The 21,672-nt window shown below is 37.6% G+C and overlaps 1 protein-coding gene across 1 annotated transcript in view; it reads right to left on the minus strand.

Annotated features, from left to right (window-relative positions):
• LOC5576344 overlaps nt 1–21,672 on the minus strand; it is an 877,728-nt gene that overhangs the window by 484,281 nt on the left and 371,775 nt on the right. Inside the window, 1 exon segment of the mRNA XM_021837621.1 lies at nt 17,547–17,645. Within this exon segment, the coding sequence (XP_021693313.1) occupies nt 17,547–17,645 (99 nt within the window).

Consider the following 21,672-nt stretch of genomic DNA (forward strand, 5'->3'; position numbering starts at 1 on the left):
CTGACGGCTTCAATTTCTGTGTGTAACGTGTTGTAACGGTTGCATGGATGAACCGATTAAATTAAATTAATTTCAGATAAAATGAACACATTTTCTATGTACAAACGGTTGATGCAAGTGTGAAGTCCTATCTTTCCAAATGGTATGCGAATTGAGTTGGTCTTTCGATTTAAACTGGGGAAAATTGCAGGAAAATGGCTCAGGGGATCCAAAATATATTGGTAACCCTAATGCGCAAGTTATCTGCATTGGCGTACTGGTATTTCTTGAAAAATCTTCAAGCCTTCAATATGCGACGAGCTTTATTTCAGGATTCCAGTTGATCACCCAGACTTACCCTAAAAATCGCGTTTAACTGATCTCAAATGGAAGCAAATCAACTTTTGTCACCTAAGTAAACTCGTCTAACCTCACGTGATGCACCTAATAAATATGATGCTCTTGTTGGATTATATTAGATTGAATTAATTATCCATCATCTTACAATTTAGCTTGAAGTCACGTCCACAAAAAAAAAACATGAGTAGGAAACCGTATCCTACAGGCGATACTTTTGGAGCAGTTCGTCAAAATCTTTTGCCTAATTCCACTAAAATTGGTCCCTTTATTCTACCTATGAAAGTGCATTGTTTGTAGACTATTCAAGGTGATCAAGTCGCTCCATGTCCCCACGTACCACATTCTTACCCACGGTCTCACGCTGTAAAACTTGATTTTATTAACTACTAGTGGTCCCAGCAAATTTCGTCTTGCCATCAAGTAGGCTGTTGTGAAACGTCAAGTAATCCTCATACAAAATTATACATTAGCATTCCCCGATTTTCTCGATTATTCTGGAGACTTTCTCAATTTTTTTTTTCATACGGTCACGTCGCATCCCTTTTTGAATGTAACTGGGAAAAACTGACTCCAATTCGATCATTCGTTCTCAAGTTATTTCGTGACATACAAACACCACTCCATTTTTATTTTTATAGATATATAGATAATGTTCCGAGCACTAACACTGGAAGTTGTCTTTGGATAAAAACGGCATTTTGGCATTTCAAAAAATAATAATTTTAACAATATTAATCATTCCAAAAACTATTTCGGAGTATTTTCTTCAATAATGAATTCTATCAATAATATTTTGAAAGAATAATATATTCAACATTATATTTCCAATATTAAGCAATAAATATACAACTTTACTTTTGAACTTCTTTCCGCCTTTTAATCCAAAAAAATACTGAGGAATTCACAAGAATTATCTATCCTATATAGACACTTACCACGTTGTATAATTATGTAGGTAATAATTATCATGAAGATACATTAGTGATTAACTTCTTATAAAGTGTATGTTTGCTCAAAATAAACGCAAGATCATCTATTGTGCAAAAACTCTAGTTCGCTTCTATATCTGTTGAACAAAAAAATTTTCAGTCAATCATTCCAAAATAGTCTTTCCACGGAAAAGTTCTAAAGCCACTCGAATTAATGTCCAGTCGACCAAACGTCCCTTCGACCAAAAGTCCCTTGGACCAAATATTACTCGATCAAACGTCATTTGACCAAATGACTTTCGACAAAATGTCCTTAAGCCGGCAAGAGTCTATGACATTTGATCCAAAGACAGTTGGTCGAATGACATTTAGTCGAATGACGTTTAGTCGAAAGGACCTTTCGTCGAATGGACATTTGGTCGAAAACGTTTATATGCAATAGAAAGCATATGACATTTGATCAAACTGACATTTCGTCGAAAGGACATTTTGTTGAATCTAAAATGGATGGAAACTAAGTTTTACGTTTAGATGGATTATAGACATGCTTCCACCATAGGCAAGAGTAGCATATTGTCGCTTATGCTTAGAAAGGTGGAATCAATATGCGGTTTGCAATATTTTTTAATTTATTTGATGAACCATACTCTCCTATCATATTCAGCAACCCTTTCTGCTTTAGACGTTGCTGACATTCATGTTATGCGAGTCGAGATGATCTGATCTTAAATAGAAACAAGACGACTTTTGTCACCTTAGTCAACTTGTCTTACCGCATCCTATAAGTACACAGATTGAGCACAATTTTCTTGATATTTTTTTGACCAAACTTTTTCTCGATGCTCTCATTCCTTGATTCCGGTCGAAGCTTTCAATTGTTACATTCAAAGCTTACACCGCAAACTCTGTTATTCACAAAAGTCATCAACACATACCATAGCTTAAAACATATATTTGCTCAAAGAATAATATTAAGCAGGAAGTCACAATAAGCCAATTGACAATAAGAAGAAAACCGTATAATGTGTTGCGACGCTTAAGATTTTCAATCTTACCAACGTCCGTAAGCTTAGAGTATCGGCATTCGAAATACAAACTAGGCACTCTCCCAGAATGCTTCCACCAGATGAAGATCAGTAATTCACTTGTTGAGAAGTTTTTCAAAGAATGATGATATTTTAAAAGAATAATACATTCACTAAAGCTAAATCTTCAGTCAATGTGCAAAAAACTACTCAGAAAGCGTATCAGAAAGCCGGATCCAAGGGCACGTTCCCCGCTGATTTGGAGAATTGTGTCAGTTTACTTTTGATCAGTTGTTATAAGGTGTTGTTTTCGAATAAACATCGTTTGCCTAGATGCCATCCGATGAAATGTTCTAAAGGTTTTCGACCAAATGTCCATTTGACCAAATTCCCCTTCCACTAAATGTGCTCATTCGACTAAATGTCATTCGACCAAATGTCTTTTGATCATATGCCATAGATTATCGGCACACAAGTCTAATCCACATCGTACACCAACAAAGGAAAGCGGATTTGGTAGAATTCAATTAATCTTGTGGTAGGGCCCATCTGAGAGTAATGCTTAGGCATGTTTGTTGAAATTAATCGAACATGGAGGGGAGATGTTAGTGTGATGCTGAACAATAATATTTATCTTCTGGTAGTTTATTCAGTGTTTGATGTACTCTACTGATGCTGTAGTTCTGCCAAACATAACAATGGACAGTAATTTTGAGATTTCTCGCTGGTATCAACTGGAAGCATTAGGAGAAATCTTCCATTTTTGCAAGTATGAAGAAAAAATATCCAAACTTTTTTCAATGTAGTAGACAGCTGACACATTGACACGAGGTTTCATCCTTTGGCGGAGAGGCCTGTGTTACCTCCAAACAAAGATTTTTGGCATCCCTGAGGTAACTCAGGTAAGTCAGATGTGAAAATATTGTACAATATTGGCCCCGAAATGTTGCCTTGAGGAACACCAGCTCTTATAAGGAGTCTTTTAGACACGGAATTTTGATAATTAATCAGAAGTGTGCAAAATGGTTTGACAGATTACTTTGAATTTTCGTTGATGTGGGCTATCATTCTGTTCAAAATGACCTTTTCAAAAAATTTACTGATGGAGGAAAGCAAACTGATTGGACGATAGCAAGAAGCTTCTGCAGGATTTTTGTCTGGTTTTAAAATTGGTACAACCTTAGCATTTTTCCATTTGTCAGGAAAATATGCTTATTGAAAACATTTGTTAAATATATCAACTAAGAATGATAAGCTACTTTCTGGAAGTTTCTTGATGAGGATGTAGAAAATTCCTTCATCACCAGGAGCTTTCATATTTTTGATTTTTTTAGTAATAGTTCTCACTTCTTCCAAATCAGTCTCCCAGGCATTTTCGAAAACGTTCTCTTGATTGAGAATATTTTCAAACTCCTGAGTGACTTTAGGACAAGTAAGTCCTAAATTAAAATTGTGAGCGCTTTCAAACTGCATAGCAAGTTTTTGAGCTTTTTCGCAATTAGTTAGTAATAATTTCTTTCAATGCCGGTATTGGCTTCTGAGGTTTTTTTTCAAAATTTTAGAAAATTTACAAAAGGGCTTAGAGCCAGGGTCCAATTGAGAAATCTTATTTTCAAAATTTTTGTTTCTTAATTGTGCAAAACGTTTCTTGATTTCTTTCTGCAAATCCTGTCATATAATTTTCATAGCAGGATCGCGAGTGCGTTGAAATTTCCTTTTCCTCACGTTTTCAAGACGGATCAAGAGTTTAAGACCATCGTCTACAATAACGGATTCGTATTTTACTTCACATTTTGGAATTGCAGTGCCCCTTGCTTCAACAATGGAATTAGTTAAAGTTTCAAGAGCATTGTCAATATCAAGTTTATTTCGCAAAGAAATGTTAACATCAAGATTACTATCGATGTATGTTTCATATGTATTCCAGTCAGCTCGTAAATAATTGAAAGTGGAGCTGATAGGATTGAGAATCATTTCATGCGATATTTGAAATGTAACATGGACATGATCAGAATCAAAATCGGCGTGAGTAACCAGTTGGCTACATTGGTAACTGGAGTCGATTAAATCCAAATCAATAGTAGGAGGGTGTCCAAAGAAGGAAAAACAAATAGAGCTATCAGAGTTTTGTACTGAGAAATATCCTTAAGGGTACTCATCAAATAAAATTCTGCCCTTGGAATTGCTGTACGAATGATTCCATGAGCGATGTTTGGCATTTAAATCACCGACAATAACAAAAGTTGGCTTATTGCACGTCAATTTCCGCCTGCCCGTTTGAAGCAAATTATATTAATTAGTGATATATAACTTTCCTCTTATGATTGGTAGCAGTGCTGCCAAATTAGCATATTTTAATGAATTTTAATGAATACAATTAAAACAGTCCCGCCCAATATTCAAAATGGGAAAACAAATTGTCGCTTGACCGAAAAATTAGTGATCGTAAAGCAATAACGTTACCCCTCTACCTTGGCCAACTCGGCGAGGCTTGAAACGACTCATTAGCTTCCATAATTGGCCGTCATCAAAAGCGAGACCTCCCACATTGAGGCCTTTTGGCAGTAAACATGCACCACTCTCGGATCCCGCAACTTAAAATGCACCTTCAGCCCTATGCTGATAAAGACACCACTCGCTCTCGGGGTTGAAGGGAAGTTTGCGCGCTGGCTGTCTTCGCTGTTATAACGCCCTCTGGTGGAGGCGACCTCACGAATTTCAGCAACAACCGCATGCGAAGAACGGCAGCCGCATATTTTGACAGCAGCTTTCAAAACATCGCTCACCAGCGTTTAGGTATTAGCCGAGGTTCACCGTAAGTTGCGGATTCTTGCGTAAAACGTGCCTATCACGAAAGCCGTAATTCAAAGAAGCAGATAAGTACTTGGTGGGCTTCTCGTTCCCAACCATCATCGCTCACATCGTGTACACTGAAAGCTCCATTTATGTGACTTCTTTTTATGTGAGGTCCATTTGCGTTATCCCGGTAACTATATTCTTCGTGATGATCCAAGATATGGCCTCTTGTTCGCACGAACTCTTTGGTAATTGGCATACAGTTTTCTATCAATAATCATCAAGAGCTTCATCATTGTAATTCATATTCACACAGGATCAAAAAAACTCGAGATTATCGAAGTACACATTTTTATAAAGACTTTAGATCTACATGCGTAATCAGTAATTTTTCTGACGTTAATGGATAACGATTAAACTCTAAAAGACCCAATAAACCAAGTTTTGAATGCAGTGAAACTGTCTGGTTATCTGAAACCCCCTTCGAATATAAAATCATTTAATCCACAGACGTGCTGAGGACGGTAAAACTCGTAAGAACCGCCAACCAAATAGAAAAGGCTGCATATTAGATGACCAGTACGTTCACCACCCTGAAATGTATAAATATATGACAATTATGAGTTCCAAAAGCTTTTCGGGGAAGTGAGTTATTCGGGGAAACGGGATGTTCGGGGAAATGGCATTCGGAGAACTGTCGTTCGGGGAAACGACATTCGGGGAACCGACATTCGGGGAAAAGTAGCACAACCGATTTATTGAACTGTGACTTGGTAGAACCTTATTATATGAGTCTGCCTTATTGGTGAATCATAGGGAGCCAATATTGAAGTTGTAGCTATGAAAACCTGTTATCATTGGAGTTCTTTGATAGCTTGTACCAATAGTTGTACTCAGGATTTGACGAAACTTAGCAGTAGAAACCTTTAAAGCAAGGCTTCCCAACCGGTGGTCCTCTAGAGGGCCATGACGACTTCTCAGGGGGTCCGCGAAACCATTTGGCCGAACGCCATTTGGCCGAATGCCATTTGGCCAAACGGGTCATTTGGCCGAATGCCGTTTGGCCGAATCACGAAAAAAAAAATGCTTCAACGCTGATAAGTAGGAGTCATTAGTGTGGCCCAATAACTAATCAGGTGATTCATTTGTTGATTTTGATAATGTGGCCAAACGTCATATTTGTCGCTATATTAGTGCTCCAAGAGTATAATTAAAACGATCCATTAATTCAGGACGAAGTTTTGAACTCGCATCAAGACTCTAAGCTGATAGTTGGTTCGTTTCTGGATTACCAACGGTGTGCTAGGTTTACTCCTGATTGATTTTCATCAGAATTTTTTTTCTTCTTTTAAACATAGGCTATTCTTTCGATTTGCAATGATTCCATAAATATTGGCAATAATAAATCTTATATTATTATTGGGAATTTTACTTTCTTTAAATTATCGGCAGTTCTTTGTAGTTCTACTGATATAATAATTATTTGCATTACACATGTTTTAATATTTATAAGAAATTATTCCTTCTTCTGATCATAGGCTATTCTTTAATTTTTGAATATTTTTCATAGTTTATTGGAATTATGGCTTGTAATACGCTCAGCAAGAGTCTTATAAAAACATGTTTTTTAGCACAAGGGTTAACATAGGTAAGATTTCATTATCCTCCAAAATTAAGTCTGCACCGTTGCTTTCGTATATCAATAATTCGAACGGTTCAGTGAACATCAATAAGGCTCACTGTTTCTCCGTCGAGAAAAGAAGAAGCCAAAACTCGTGTTTGCTAGAACTTTGAATAAAATCGCTTAATACGATTCGAATCATTGAAGCAAACCGATGTTACAGAAGGACGAATAAGTCTTAAACTGTCCTTTAGTTACTGTCAAAAGCTGACTACAAACGCAATGCGAAAACCTCTGCTGGCTACTATTACCGCTAGCAGAAAAGTTAATAATTGTTTTCATTTAGGATGCTCTACTTTCAGCATTGACTATTTCTTGAACTAATACTAAAGAGCTGTACATAAATGATAATTTATCCTTCTTTAAAAATAAATTGTTCTTTAAAATTCAGCTTTGAAATTCATTAAAAATTCATGCTAACTATTATCTATCATCTATTGTTTTCATTTTCGGCCAACCGGCATTCGGCCAAATAACCCTTTCGGCCAAATGGCGTTCGGCCGAATAACCTGGAACCATTTGACCAACAAGAGACTATTAAATTCGTTCTTATTTCGCAACAGATTTGCCCTATTTCTTCAAGCGCATGTTCGTTCAGGGAGGTGTTCATAGGAAATTCCTTGCGTATTTTCAGCTTAACTATGACATATTTCACCAACTTACTGGCGCGACCCTCGAGAAATTCATCGGAGAGCCTAGTAAATTATTGGCGGGATTGAATAAATCTAAAATGCTTTATTGATTGCACTCAAATCATTCGTGGAATCATCTCGAAACAAATAGTAGGATCATTTTTTTAACGAAATTTTCAAAGGTTTTTTCCTTAGTTATTTCCTAGTAAGCTCATTGGAATATCAGTTTCCAGGGGTGGATACCTAACAGTATTATTAGAACATTCTAGGTACTCATGGAAATCTTTCAAATCTTTCGAGGTGCTTGCCGAGGAATTCTCCTATGAACTGGTGGACATATTTTCGACAAATTGCTTGCGTTATTTTGGAATTTGGTGAAAATCTTTCCAAGGACTTGCCCTGTATGACTTTCTGTAGGATATTGGCAAGATCCTTTTGGAATGTTTCTTATAGGACTCTTCGATAAATACTTAGTAGAATTCTGAACATAATTTTCATGGACTTCTTCAACGTATGATAGCTGAGTTTTAATATCATTTGCACAACCTATTTGAGTATGCCTTCCAAGTATTAGGTAAATGTCCCAGTTTAAATCATAGTTGTTACTTATTTTCATATACGTGAAAGTTTGATAGTTTTCAAATTTTGAATAGTAATGCGGTTGAGAGATGTCGAGTACAACCAAACCTTGAAGGTGTTCAAAAGTATACGTGTGGCCTATCTATTTATGCATTTTAAGATTTTCGACAGGTTTCGAAGACTATGACATCATGCACATCTGCTTTCAGGGGTCCGTGAATTGTTTGTTGAAATTCCGAGGTGGTCGCAGCTTCAAAAACGTTGAGAATTACGCTTAATAGTTATAAATCTTCGAGAGATCACTACGGATCATGCTCAGTAGAGTGTAGCTTGTTTTTCAAAAGTTCTCAAAACCAAACATTCGTGTGCTCTTATGAATTTAAATTCCATTAAACGAGATACCTCAAAGTTTGAGTTAAAAATAAGGTGGATTTAGAGGTGGCGCAAGCGTCATGAAGGTGAATTTCCAAGTTATAAAAAATAGCCTTCAGTGAAGCCACCATAACCTCGTTATTTTATAACCATTTTTTAACTTTTAGCATAATTTAAGAAAACTTTGTAGAGCATCAAAAAAATCATCTTTGTTTGACCACAGATAACAGATGTTGAAGTTTGATTGTAAAACTGTGTAGGCCAAATAACGGTCAGTTTCAATGGCAACACAAGTAGCAACATCGTGGTGGCGCTGCCATCGCTCAGTTTCCATGACGATGTTAGTGGTGAATATGAAATATTTCAAGATACTGATATTCACCACTGATTGACGCAATTCGTTGTGTGGCGGCGCTAGTGATTGCAAGGAGTTTCAATTTGAATATTTACACAGGTTTTCAGAAAAATTTTGTTCTAACATAAACATCTGTTATCTATGGTTTGACCATAAATTCATAAATACTCCTACGACTTCAAAGCTTTTAACATATTTTTGAAGCAAGTTGAGGTGCTATCAAACTGTTCATACAACACATTTTTCTTAAAAATGGTTTTGGCTTAGTTATTCAACAAAAACTACCCAAAAACATGATTTTTTTTATGATAAAATCAAATTTCTTTGGATTATTTAAGTTTTTTCACCGGAAATGGCACTGTTTCTATAAAACTTAAGTAAAGAAAGCATCTTGTTTTACTGACGAGTTAAATAGTGCAAATATTTTTCAACATGTGCAAAAATATTATTGTTTCAAAATTATTTAAAAAATGTTGCAAAGTTCATTTTAAAGGTTTAACAAATGAAAAAAAAAACCGGTTTCAGTTTAAAAGATAATGTGTAACTGGCAAAAATTTGAATAAAAAAAACTGTATTTTTTCTTTTGAAAATCATGTTATTGTGCAGTTTTTGTGGAACAACTTGGTCAAAACATTTTTTAGTGAAATCGGTTGAATTACCATGTGGAAAAAATAACCTAGCTTGAAAATCATGTAAAAAGATTTAGAATCGGTTGAGTATTCATGAAGTAAAGGTCAAACATAGATGGAACTTTTTTTTAAAATGAGGAACAATTTGTTGAGTGAACTAGTTTTAACTAAAACTAGTTTTGATTTTATTAAAATTTGGCGTTCTGCTTTTTTTTTATAAATTTAATGATGAAGGAAATGATGCTATAAAATTCAACATTGGTTGAAAAATAACAAAGTTTTTTATACTTCACTGAAGGTAATTTTTCATAACATGAAAATTCACCTTCAAGTCGCTTGTGCCACCTCTAAATGTTAATATTTTTGGCTCAAATTTTGAAGTTTATCTTTTCATGTTATTCGATTTCAGAAGATTGCATGAATTTTCGGTTTTGGAATTTTCAATCAATGAGCTCTCCCGTGAGAGCAAACTCATTTGAGATCAGGCTCGCAAATCTCACGATTAAGATTCTAATGCAAAATCACTCAGTCACACTTTCGCTGTCAAAATTGATCCAATAAAAAAATTGTTGTAAAACTGTCAAAACATAATGTAGTTGTTTACGTTAGGCAGGGTTGTTATATTTCTACCATCAAACAAGAAATTTTCGCTTTGTGTTAAAATCCTGTGGAAATACAAGACAACGAGTCAAATGGACAAGTCAATTCATCCATGATTTTTTGCCTGTTTAGTTGCGTGATCAGCGACATGAATAATCTCAAGTATGAGTTTCGAAAATTTGAGATTTTACAGCACTGATCACGCTTGTAGCTATTATGAGTTGAATAATAACTTGGATGTTATTTCTTCTCCTTGAAAGAATTTAATCTAAAATATAAAAAAAAAAAACACCTGAAAACTTGCTTTCAAGATTTTAATCGACATCTTTTCCGATGTCAATTGAAATCCTGAAAGCATGTCATCAGAAATATCTTGAAATGATTTTTCTTGAAATTTACTCTGTATTGCATTTGTTTGAAATCCTGAAAAGTTTGAATCTGAAATCTTGAAAAGATGCCATCCGTTATCCTGAAAGAAAATCGTACGAAATCCTCACAGCATTTTACCCAAGAGCAGATTTTTATTCTAAAATTCTGACAAGATTTCATCTATAATCCTGAGAAGAGAGAGAATTTTGCTTCAAAAACTTTCGTCTGAATTCTGAAAAAAATCGTCTCAAATCTTGAAAACATTTTGTTTGAAATCCTGCAAAAAATTAGGCTAGAATCTTGAAAAGAATTTGAAAAAAAAAATTGAAAAGTTTCGTCTGAAATTCTGAAGGGTTTTGTCTGAAATCATGAAGGATTTCGTCTGAAAACCTGTAAAGATTTCGATCAAGATAGGGTTTCATCTGAAATCCCGATTAGGTTTTGTTTTAAGTTTTGATACGATTTTATCTAAAATATTGTTCGAAATTCTGGAAGAATTCCTTCGCAAATCTGAAGGTATTTTGTTTGAATTTCTGGAAGGAATTCTTTGTAAATCATGAAGAGAATTCAGATAAATGAATGAATTTTGACTGAGAATCTGAGAAGATTTTGATATAGTCCTGAGAAAATTTTGATTGAAATGTTCAGAGGATTTCATTTTGAAACTTAGCAGGATTCATGCTTTAGATAACAGACAAAATCATTACAAGATTTCATCGTCACCCTCGCAGAATCTTTGGATTTCAGACATCACATTTGGGTTCAATACAAAAAGAGTTTCAGATAATATTCTCTCAAATTTACAGTCCATTTTTTTTTGTTTTCGATACGATATCCTCTCAGTACTTTCAAGATAACCCTTCTAATACTTTTAACAAAACTCTTCCAGGATGCCCGACAATATATTTTCAGAACTTCCGAAAAAACTCACACAGGATTTTAGAAGAAATCCTTCCAGTATTTACGAAGAACTTTTTCCAGAAATCTATACGGAATTTTCTGAAAATTCCTGGATTTCAGAAGATATCCTCGCAGGAATCTAGATAATATTCTTATGGATTTCAGATAAGATACACTTTGCATTACATCTCAAATCCTGAAAGGATTTTGTCTGAAACCCTGAAGGGTTTCGTCAGCAAACCTAAAAGGATTTCGTTTGTTTTTTTTTTATTATTTCATTTTGGGATTTTGTCTGAAATCCTGACAGAATCCCGTCTGAAATTCTCACAGTATTTCGTCTGAAATCCTGAAAACATTTTGTCTAAAACCCTGTACGGATTTCGCCTTAAGCCATGAAAGGTTAAAGGATATCTTAATATTTTAAAAGAAATCCAAATGAAATTTACTTATTTTTATCAGTAGTTTGATTCACCGGCTTCTCCTGTAGATCTGAGGACCTATTCTCAATCACAAAACATGACAATATGAACGTTCATAAGCCTTCGACAGATCACTGGAAAGATGTGAATACCTCTACTCTTAGTAGTTCTTGTATAACCTCAAAAATTGTTAAACTGACAACCTTGAACAGTCGTTTTAACAAAAAGTCTTGGGGAGTATGACTCGATGAGACCGTATGGTTTGTTCATAATCCTGCGGAAGATCACTGGTTCCGCTTGTAGATCTGAAGGCATTTACACAAAGGACTTCTTGTATAACCTTGTGTATTTCAAGAGTATATATGGGTATAAACGTCATTCATAAACCTTCAAGAGATCAGTGAAAAAGCTTGCAGATCTGAATACCTCTCTTTGTTTAGTAGTTCTTGTATATCCTTTAAAGCCATTGAACTAGAATATCTGAAGGCATGAAGTCGAAGAAGTTCTTGTATAACCCCAAACGGATTTTGAACTTAAAAAGGATATGAACGAATTATTTTTTGAATAACTATCGCAATTTAACTCCAATGAACTTCAAATTTGGTATGTATGTTCTTTGATGGTACATTAACAACTACCCAGAAAAGTTAAAGACATTTTTTCATTCACTACGGCACTGCACGTAAATAAAAAATGACCCAATCTCCCCTTAGATGGGGTGACATTGGGTCATTGTATTCTAAATAACTTGTTTTTGATGATATGGTTGCGGAACCATTCACAGCTGAAAAATATTGATGAAAACAAGACAGTAAGACACCTAAGATATTTCACAAGTTTGATAAACCCACTTAAAAATACGATTATACTAACAAATTTAGGAGTTATGTGCAAAAAGTATGCAGTTATAGTCAAGTTTACATAAGATTTCTTGTTTTTTTTCCTTCAAATTGTCTGCAAAGGCTTATCCTCATTGTCGTAACGCCTAATCAGTTAGGCTGGTTAGGCTTGTAGATCTGAAGGCCTGTTTTCCAACAATTTTTGACAAGCTTTGTCACATAAGTCTCATTTGATGTCAATCTACAAAATTTCATGCAAACTAAATGTAAAGGAAAATCTCATGTACATAATAATTCTATTGAATGAATGTTTGCGATCTTTCGCAAGAGTAACCAGGGTTCTGAATTTTCGTATCAATGATGCGAAATCTACGATTTTTCGCACGTAAGGAGAATGCTTTTTTCGCTTCCTCACGTGAACATCCTTTTTCGCTCACACTAATTTTCCCTGGAGCTACGATGGAGGATAACCGGAAATCATTCCACTCTGGGGATAATTTATTTTTCACTCTATCATATTTTCGCTCACCAACTACTCCCGAGAATTATCACTATGTGGATAAACAAAAACTAGTGCCGGCGACGGAATTCGAACCTAGAACATTGCTAAAACAACCGCGATGCGTGCACGCTAACCATTCTACCACACCAACTTAACGAAAGGAGTGCTTAATTTGGTGCATAAAAGCAACTGCTGCTCGTGGCGATGGATACAGGAAAAGTTCTCCATGGATCGGAGAAAGAGAAAATAAACTTCTCACAGCTGCGGAAAAGTGCAATTGTTTGTCTATTTTCGCTTTGTTTTGTGGACGGATAAAATCGCAAGGCAGCTTATCGCTGAAAATTGCTGTGAGGGATTAATCCATTATCGTGAGAGTGAGTGAGAATTCGGAAGCCTGCTAGTAACACTTGTAGATCTGAAGGCCTATACTAAAAAGAGTTCTTGTATAACCATAAACGGTTGTTAAACTTAAAACTTGAGAGTATATGTATTCAAGAGCCAATATGCGTCATTCATAAACCATTGAGAGATCCGTGAAAACGCTTGTAGATCTGAATAACTACGCTTAGTAGTTCTTGAAACCTTAAAAATCGTTGAACTAGAAGATCTGAAGGCATTAAGTCAAAAGAGTTCTTGAATAATCACAAACGGTCGTTGAACTCAAAACATGACAAAACATATTTTAATAAGATTGCATGGGTATAAACGTTGTTATGAAACCTTCAAGAGATCACTGATCGGGTCTGTATATCCGAAGGCTTGTTTCCCACGGATTTTTGAATTGCCCAATAATACTAAAGCAAATTAGCATATAATTGACATAGTTTTCCTCAAGCTTTGTCCCTTAAGTCTCATTTGATGTCAATCTTCAAAATTCCATGCAAACTGAATTTCGAGGACAACCCCCGACCCAAGTGGAGCCGTAAATGGAGGTTCCAGTGTACAGTGTTCGCCTCACAAAAACATCACGCCACGGCGCAGGGACAGACAGGCAGGCCGGTAAGTGAGTAGCGTGCGCGAACCTTTAGCAAACAACGCTCAAACATGTGTACAATATGTTGTTTGCACACTTGTTCAGGCGGCCCCTCCCCTCTCCTTATCCGTTTAGCTGTTCCACGAATCGATTCCATGGAGAAAACCGTTTATGAAGAGGTCCGAAAGTGAGAGTTTTACTGTTTTTTTTTTTGCCGGGACCTCGTGAAAAATCCATTAACATGTTAAACCAGGCAGGCAGTGCGATGAGATGTTCGCGGTGATTATTGGGTGATGACAGCAGTGGCTTGTCAATTATCTGAGGCCGCATCATCGTTGAACTGTCGACGGGATGATCGGAGAGGCGGTCGCGGTTCGACGTAGTCTGCGTTTTGGGGTTTAATTGCGGAAAGGGAGACCTCAGCCTAAGTAACCTTTTATACTGATGATTTTGGGGTTTTCTGTCAGGAGTCGTTGGAAGAGTTGTGATGAAGCAATTTCGGTTCTTGGGTGGGTTCGAATGTGATGAGGAGAATATTGCCTCTCATTTATCATTACGACCTCAAGACAATGATTGCGTAGATTGAAGGTAATTACTTTCTTAAAACATTTCGTTAAACTTCTCTCAGATACTGACAAAGCTTATCCCAGAAGCTGGAAAAGTTTCTCTCAGAAACTGGTAAAGCTTCTCACAGAAACTGGTAAAGCTGCTCCCATATAAGCTGATACAGCTTTTTTTAGAAGCTAGATGAGCTTTTTCTAAAAGCTGAAAAAGCTTCTCCCAGAAGTTAGAAAAGCTTCCCCTAGAAACTTCAATAACATCTGCCGGAAGCTTTTTCAAGCTTCTGCTGGAAGCTTTCCCATGCTTTTGCTAGAAGTTTTCCAAGCTTCTGCTGGAAGCGTTTCGAAGTTTCTGCTCTAAGCCTTTCCAAGCTTCTGCTGGAAGCTTTTCCAAGCTTCTGCTGGAAGCTTTTCCAAGCTTCTGGTGGAAGTTTTTCCAAGCTTCTGCTGGAAGCTTTTCCAAGCTTCTGCTGGAAGCTTTTCCAAGCTTCTGCTGGAAGCTTTTCCAAGCTTCTGCTGGAAGCTTTTCCAAGCTTCTGCTGGAAGCTTTTCCAAGCTTCTGCTGGAAGCTTTTCCAAGCTTCTGCTGGAAGCTTTTCCAAGCTTCTGCTGGAAGCTTTTCCAAGCTTTTGCTGGAAGCTTTTCCAAGCTTCTGCTGGAAGCTTTTCCAAGCTTCTGCTGGAAGCTTTTCCAAGCTTCTGCTGGAAGCTTTTCCAAGCTTCTGCTGGAAGCTTTTCCAAGCTTCTGCCTGAAGCTTTTCCAAGCTTCTGCTGGAAGCTTTTCCAAGCTTCTGCTGGAAGCTTTTCCAAGCTTCTGCTGGAAGCTTTTCCAAGCTTCTGCTGGAAGCTTTTCCAAGCTTCTGCTGGAAGCTTTTCCAAGCTTCTGCTGGAAGCTTTTCCAAGCTTCTGCTGGAAGCTTTTCCAAGCTTCCGTTGGAAGCTTTTCCAAGCTTCTGCTGGAAGCTTTTCCAAGCTTCTGCTGGAAGCTTTTCCAAGCTTCTGCTGGAAGCTTTTCCAAGCTTCTGCTGGAAGCTTTTCCAAGCTTCTGCTGGAAGCTTTTCCAAGCTTCTGCTGGAAGCTTTTCCAAGCTTCTGCTGGAAGCTTTTCCAAGCTTCTGCTGGAAGCTTTTCCAAGCTACTGCTGGAAGCTTTTCCAAGCTTCTGCTGGAAGCTTTTCCAAGCTTCTGCTGGAAGCTTTTCCAAGCTTCTGCTGGAAGCTTTTCCAAGCTTCTGCTGGAAGCTTTTCCAAGCTTCTGCTGGAAGCTTTTCCAAGCTTCCGTTGGAAGCTTTTCCAAGCTTCTGCTGGAAGCTTTTCCAAGCTTCTGCTGGAAGCTTTTCCAAGCTTCTGCTGGAAGCTTTTCCAAGCTTCTGCTGGAAGCTTTTCCAAGCTTCTGCTGGAAGCTTTTCCAAGCTTCTGCTGGAAGCTTTTCCAAGCTTCTGCTGGAAGCTTTTCCAAGCTTCTGCTGGAAGCTTTTACTAGCTTCTGCTGGAAGCTTTTACAAGCTTCTGCAAGGAATAAAAAAAATTGAAGCGTTTCCATTTCACTTATTACTACAAAGTAAACGAAAAAGTAAAAGCATTTTTTCGTCGACAATCGCCCAATCAATATTTAGTAGCGATTATCACTTAACACAGAAGATTCGTAAGCGATGGTAGGTAAAGTGAGCTGATAAATGGCACAAATTAAAACATCGATAATTGCTCGGTTGCCAAAACACAAAAAGAACCGCTATCAAGCATGCAATCAACTCTTTAGTACCGTCACTTAACCTTTCCGGCAGATATATTTAAACGAGATTGCCCAAAAGCTCCAACGAAAGTACGCAGGTCCACACCATCACATCGCTTTCACGTTTTTGTTTTTTCTTTGAAAGCAGAGGCCAAGTAGAGGCGGCGGAGAATCGGTTTCGACTTAATCGTGCCCCATATTAAACACTTTAATCATATGCGAGTAGGTACTAGAGAGACGTCGCAGTCATTGTCGTTCGGTTCGTCGGCGTCAATTTAAATGCGATCGAGGCGACTGCAATAAAGACCTGCCTGTGTGTGGTCGCAAAGTACTTCAAAAACGGCTTTCATAGCTCGCGCACTCGAAAAGTTCAACTCCCATCATCCATCCCCCGTACAATTGAGCGATTCCAACTCAAAATGCAAATGAAAATGACATTTTCAGACCGACTGGTTTCAATCCTGATGAAACTTACTGGACTGCGTTTTGAAATGAGAGAAACCCGTAAACAGTTTATTTGATTAAAACGTGTGTCTTCAAAGAAGTGTCTTTTAAGAAGTTTCATGAAATAACTAGGGCTATTAGGAAAGAATAAACTGAAAGAAAAAATGATAGTGAATCTAAAGCCTAGCGTGGTTGAATGTTTGAGAACATTTTTGAGGATTTTTCGTTATCTTATGTGGTGCAAATCAGGTCGAAATAGCAAATTTTTCATGTATTTGATAGCAAAGTTAAATTTTACGCAATTCTTTCAATTTGGTTATGAAGATTTTTTTCCTATAATTAAAAAATATTTTTAAACATTTGACCATCCTAGGCTGTACGAACAAACCTAGGGCTAGTCTTGAGCTTTTCCAAGAAAAAATATGACAAAAAATCGAAGGGTATGGTTTTGGTTTAGAGAGAATTTGCTCCGTGTATAATTTACAATGAATTCACTACGATTTTTTATTTCAGTGTATTTCTCCTGATAACTTCATTTGCTTCCTGAAATTTCTGATAACACACCAATTAAGTAAAATGTACCGTTTTCGAGTTACAAATTTTCAAATCATAAAAATCCCTTAATATGATGGGCTTATTTCAAAATGTAGTTTAAGGAATTAATCAAAACTTTGATGGGAAATGCCATATTGGATAGCTACTTCTACGCGATTTGGTTTCAGAGCTGGAATTGCTCAATTACGATAAGCTTCCCTTCTTTACGAGTCCGATTCGAATCTACGCGGGTGGCATCTCAAAACGAAGGACCCTCTTTGGGGCTAAATTGGCACCTCAGTTTGAACTGCTTATGAAACCGAAGAAAACAACACACTACTTACCGGTACATCCATACTTCGTCGGCTGCGTCCACCACTGGAGCAAGGCTTTCCGCTATCCGGCAATTCTCGCTGCCTCCATTTCAGCAACGCCAGAGCACTCTGGAAGGAAAGCAAAAAAATTGGCGATGTGTCTACCGGTGTGTGGTGTTTGGGTTAACCGAGAGGTGTTTTGGTGTCGGAATCTACGCGTGGAACAGCTGCGATGCTTGGATTTCCTCCACCTAAACGTTGCACTCTAGTTTTGTTTTTCTGGTTTCGGTCAACCGAGTAAACCGACGACGACTTTCCGTACCGTTAATCGCAAGAATTCGACAGTAAAGCAGACAACATGCAACTTATATGAAATAATGATGACAAATTTATATTATTTGATGATTGGCAGGGGTGAATAGAAAAAATTTGTAGAAGTCCAAAAAGATATTTTCATACAAAAACATATTATTTATCATCAAAAAGATGGTACAATTGTTTCTGGTAGCTTGCAAGAGCTTTTCTAAAAAAAAACTCCAACACACTTATCCCAGAAGTTAAAAACAGCTTGGGAAAGCTTTTCGTAGAAGCTTGGGAAAGCTTCTCCTAGAAGCTTGATTAAGCTTCTCCTAGAAGCTCGGGAGAGCTTCTTCCAAAACCTTGGGAATGCTTCCCCCAGCAGCTTAGGAAAGATTCTCCATGAAGCTTGGGAATAATTCTCTTAGAAGCTTAGGAAAGCTTTTCCTAGAAGCTTGGGAAATCTTCTCCTAGAAACTTATGAAAGCTTCTCCTAGAAGCTTGAGAAAGCTTCTCCTAGAAGCTTTGGAAAGCTTCTCCTAAAAGCTTGAAAAAGATTCTTCTAGAAGCTTGGGAAAGCTTCTGCTAGAAGCTTGGGAAAGCTTCTGCTAGAAGCTTGGGGAAGCTTCTCCTCGAAGCTTGGGGAAGCTTCTCCTCGAAGCTTGGAAAAGTTTCTCATAGAAGCTTGGAAAGCTTCTCCTAGAAGCTCGGGAAAGCTTCTCCCAGAAGCTTGGGAATGCTTCTTCTAGAAGGTTGGGAAAGTTCCCGAAGAAGCCTGGGAAAGATTTTCCCAGAAATTTGGGAAAGCTTCTCCCAAAAGCTCGAGAAATCTTTTCCCAGAAGCTTGTGAAAGCTTCTCTCAGAAGTTTAGAAAAGCTTCTTCCAGAAGCTTGGAAAAGCTTCTCCCAGAATCTTGGAAAAGCTTGTCCCAGAAGCTTGGGAAAGCTTCTTCTAGAAGCTCGGGAAAGATTCTCCCAGAAATTTGGGAAAGCTTCTCCCAAAAGCTTGAGAAAGCTTTTCTCAGAAGCTTGGGAAGCCAAGCTTCTTTGAAAGCTACTCATACAAGCTTGGGAAAGCTTGTCCTAGAAGCTTGGGAAATTTTCTCTCAGAAGCTTGGGAAAATTTCTCCCAGAAACTTGGAAAAGCTTCTCCCAGAATCTTGAGAAAGCGTTACCTGGAAGCTTGCGAAAGCATGGAAAAGCTTCTATCGAAAGCTTCTCCCAGAAGCTTGGGATAGCTTCTCTCAGAAACTTGGGAAAGCTTGTCTTAGCAGCTTGCGAAAGCTTCTCCCAAAAGCTTGGGAAAGCATCTACCGGAAGCTTGGAAAATCTTCTCCATAAAAAAATAAGATGCTTGAGAAAACACTCCCAGAAGCTTGGAAGAACTTCTCCCAGAAGCTTAGGAAAGTTTCTCTCGGAAGCATATGACAGCTACTCCTAGAGACTTAGTTGAGCTTATCCCAGAAGCTTGGGAAAGCATTAACCGGAAGCTTCTCCTAGAAGATGAGAAAGCTTCTCCCAGAAACTTGGGACAGTTTACTCCCAGAGACTTGAGAAAGCGTCTCCCAGAAGCTTGGGAAGATTCACACAGAGCTGCCCTCAAAAACTTGGAAAAGCTTCTCTCGGAAGTTTGGGAAAGTTTCTCCCAGAGGCTTGAGAAAGCTCACGCCCAAAAGCATGAAGAAAATTTGGAAAAGCTTTTCCCGGAAGTTTGGAAATTTTCTTCAAAATGCTTGGGAAAGCTTCTCCCGGAAGCTCGGGAAAGCTCCTTGGAAAAGTTTCTCCCAGAAAGCTTGGAAAAGTTTCTCCCAGAAGCATGCGACAGCTTCTTTCAGAATGATGGGAAAGCTTCTTCTAGAAGCTTGTTTCAGTAGCGTGGGAAAGTTTCTCCCAGAAGCTTTGGACAGCTCCTTCCAGAAGCTTAGGAAAACTTCTCTCAGAAGCTAGGAAACATTTCTCCCAGATGTTTGGAACACGCGACGTTCGAAAAAGCTTATCCTCGAAGCTTATGAAAGCTTCTTCCAGAAACTTGGGAAAGCTTCTCCTAAAAGCTTAGGAGAGCTTCTCCCAGAAGCTTGGAAAAGCATATCCCGGAAGTTCCCAAGCTCCTAGGTGCTTAAATAGGCTTCCTTGGGAAGCTTGGGAAACCTTCTTCCAGAAGCTTGGAAAAACTTCTCTCTGAAGCTTGGAAAGCTTCTTCTGGAAGCTTGGGAAAGCATCTGCACGATGGTCCTCCCAGAACCATAGAAAAGCTTATCCTAGAAGCTTGGAAAGCTTCTTCTAGAAGTTGGGAAACGATTCTTTCTGAAGCTTGGGAAAGCTTCTCACAAAAGCTTGGGTAAGCTTCTCATATAAGCTTGGTACAGCTTCTCCTAGAAACTGGATAAGCTTCTCTCAGAAGCTTGGGAAAGCTTCTTCTAGAAGTGGAAAGTGTGGAAAGTTTCTCTCAGAAGCTTTGAAAAGTTTTTTCCTGAGCTGGAAAACTTTTCCAATAAGATAAAAAAGACCTTACTCAAAAACTGGAAAAATTTCTCTCGCAAAATGGGAAAAATCCTCTAGGAGCTGATCAAGCTCAAACGCAGATCTCAACTTTGCAATAAAAAAAATAATAAGTCCATTACATTTATGATAATTTCCCCACCTTCTACACATCGTCCATCAATCAAAGCATCATTGCCTATATCACGCACCTTTAGGCGACATACGAATTCAATCGAGGACGTTTGCAATTAGCAGCTCATTTGCACCTCCTCATTTACGACGCTGTCCGCAGACCACTAACTTGAATTTGCTAGGGGTGCCTGGTGTTGTATGCACTTTCGGGGCAAAACTCAACTTGTTAATGGGGTCCTTAAGCCCTGTCCCAATTTCAGTACCTAACGCTTAAATTTAGGCCAGAAACACACATTCACTTAATTTTTAAATGACTTTCGTTGGTTTAACTCAAATTTTGGGTATATTTTGTTTTCACTGTCCTTTCCAGATGTCAGATAGGAACCCCACTGTTAAAATTAAAAGCCCTGTGGCATATTCGGAACCGGTTATTTTTATTTTTTTTTTTGTAATGCGTTATAGCGGTTTTTTATGCTGGAAAAATTACTAGTACAGTCAACTCTCCCTAACTCGATATTGAAGGGACCAACGAGTAAGGGAGGTATCGAGTTACAGAACACAATACCAGTGCAACTGCAATGCAAGGGACCATCGAGTTAGCCGTGAAAACCAACTTTTACTATGGTTTTCTAACTCAATATCGAGATACAGAATATCGAGTAAGGGAGAGTAAACTACGGTTGCAAGAACATGCTTTTTCGTATTATTAAATAAACCAGAATTCATTAAACATTTGAGGACCCAATTTCTCCAAGATCATTATGTTTGCAATACAATGCAGATTGATGGAACGTTCTAAATTGTTCAAACCCAAAGATTTTTTTTATAAACAAAAATTTAGAACAATGAATTTGAAAAGCACGATTCTGATGTAGATTTTTCTGATCAATTCGATTGTCGTTTAGAAAGTGAGAAATTGAAATATTTCACGAGTTTTTATCATTGAATAGATGTTTAGTGGCCGGGCCAATTGGGTTTTGAGGGGTGCTGATTTTTTTTACTAGCAGATTTGTCGTTTAAAATTAACCCCAAAATCTAATGTTTAGTAAGTTTTTTAAACTCTTCCAAAAAACTATTTGAAAATTTTGAAGAAAATATTTTAATCAAGACAACCTGGCATTGACAAACGCACCACGACCTCATTTGCAATTTGTAAACAAACTGTGCACGATTGAATAAAACCGTTCAAGATGTCGCGCGTCGGTCTAGTAAGTGAAAAAGTGGCGTGATCGGGGTGTTCGGTTGGA

This window comes from Aedes aegypti, chromosome 1 (genome assembly GCF_002204515.2).
Source record: "Aedes aegypti strain LVP_AGWG chromosome 1, AaegL5.0 Primary Assembly, whole genome shotgun sequence".
Classification (NCBI taxonomy): Eukaryota; Metazoa; Arthropoda; class Insecta; order Diptera; family Culicidae; genus Aedes; species Aedes aegypti.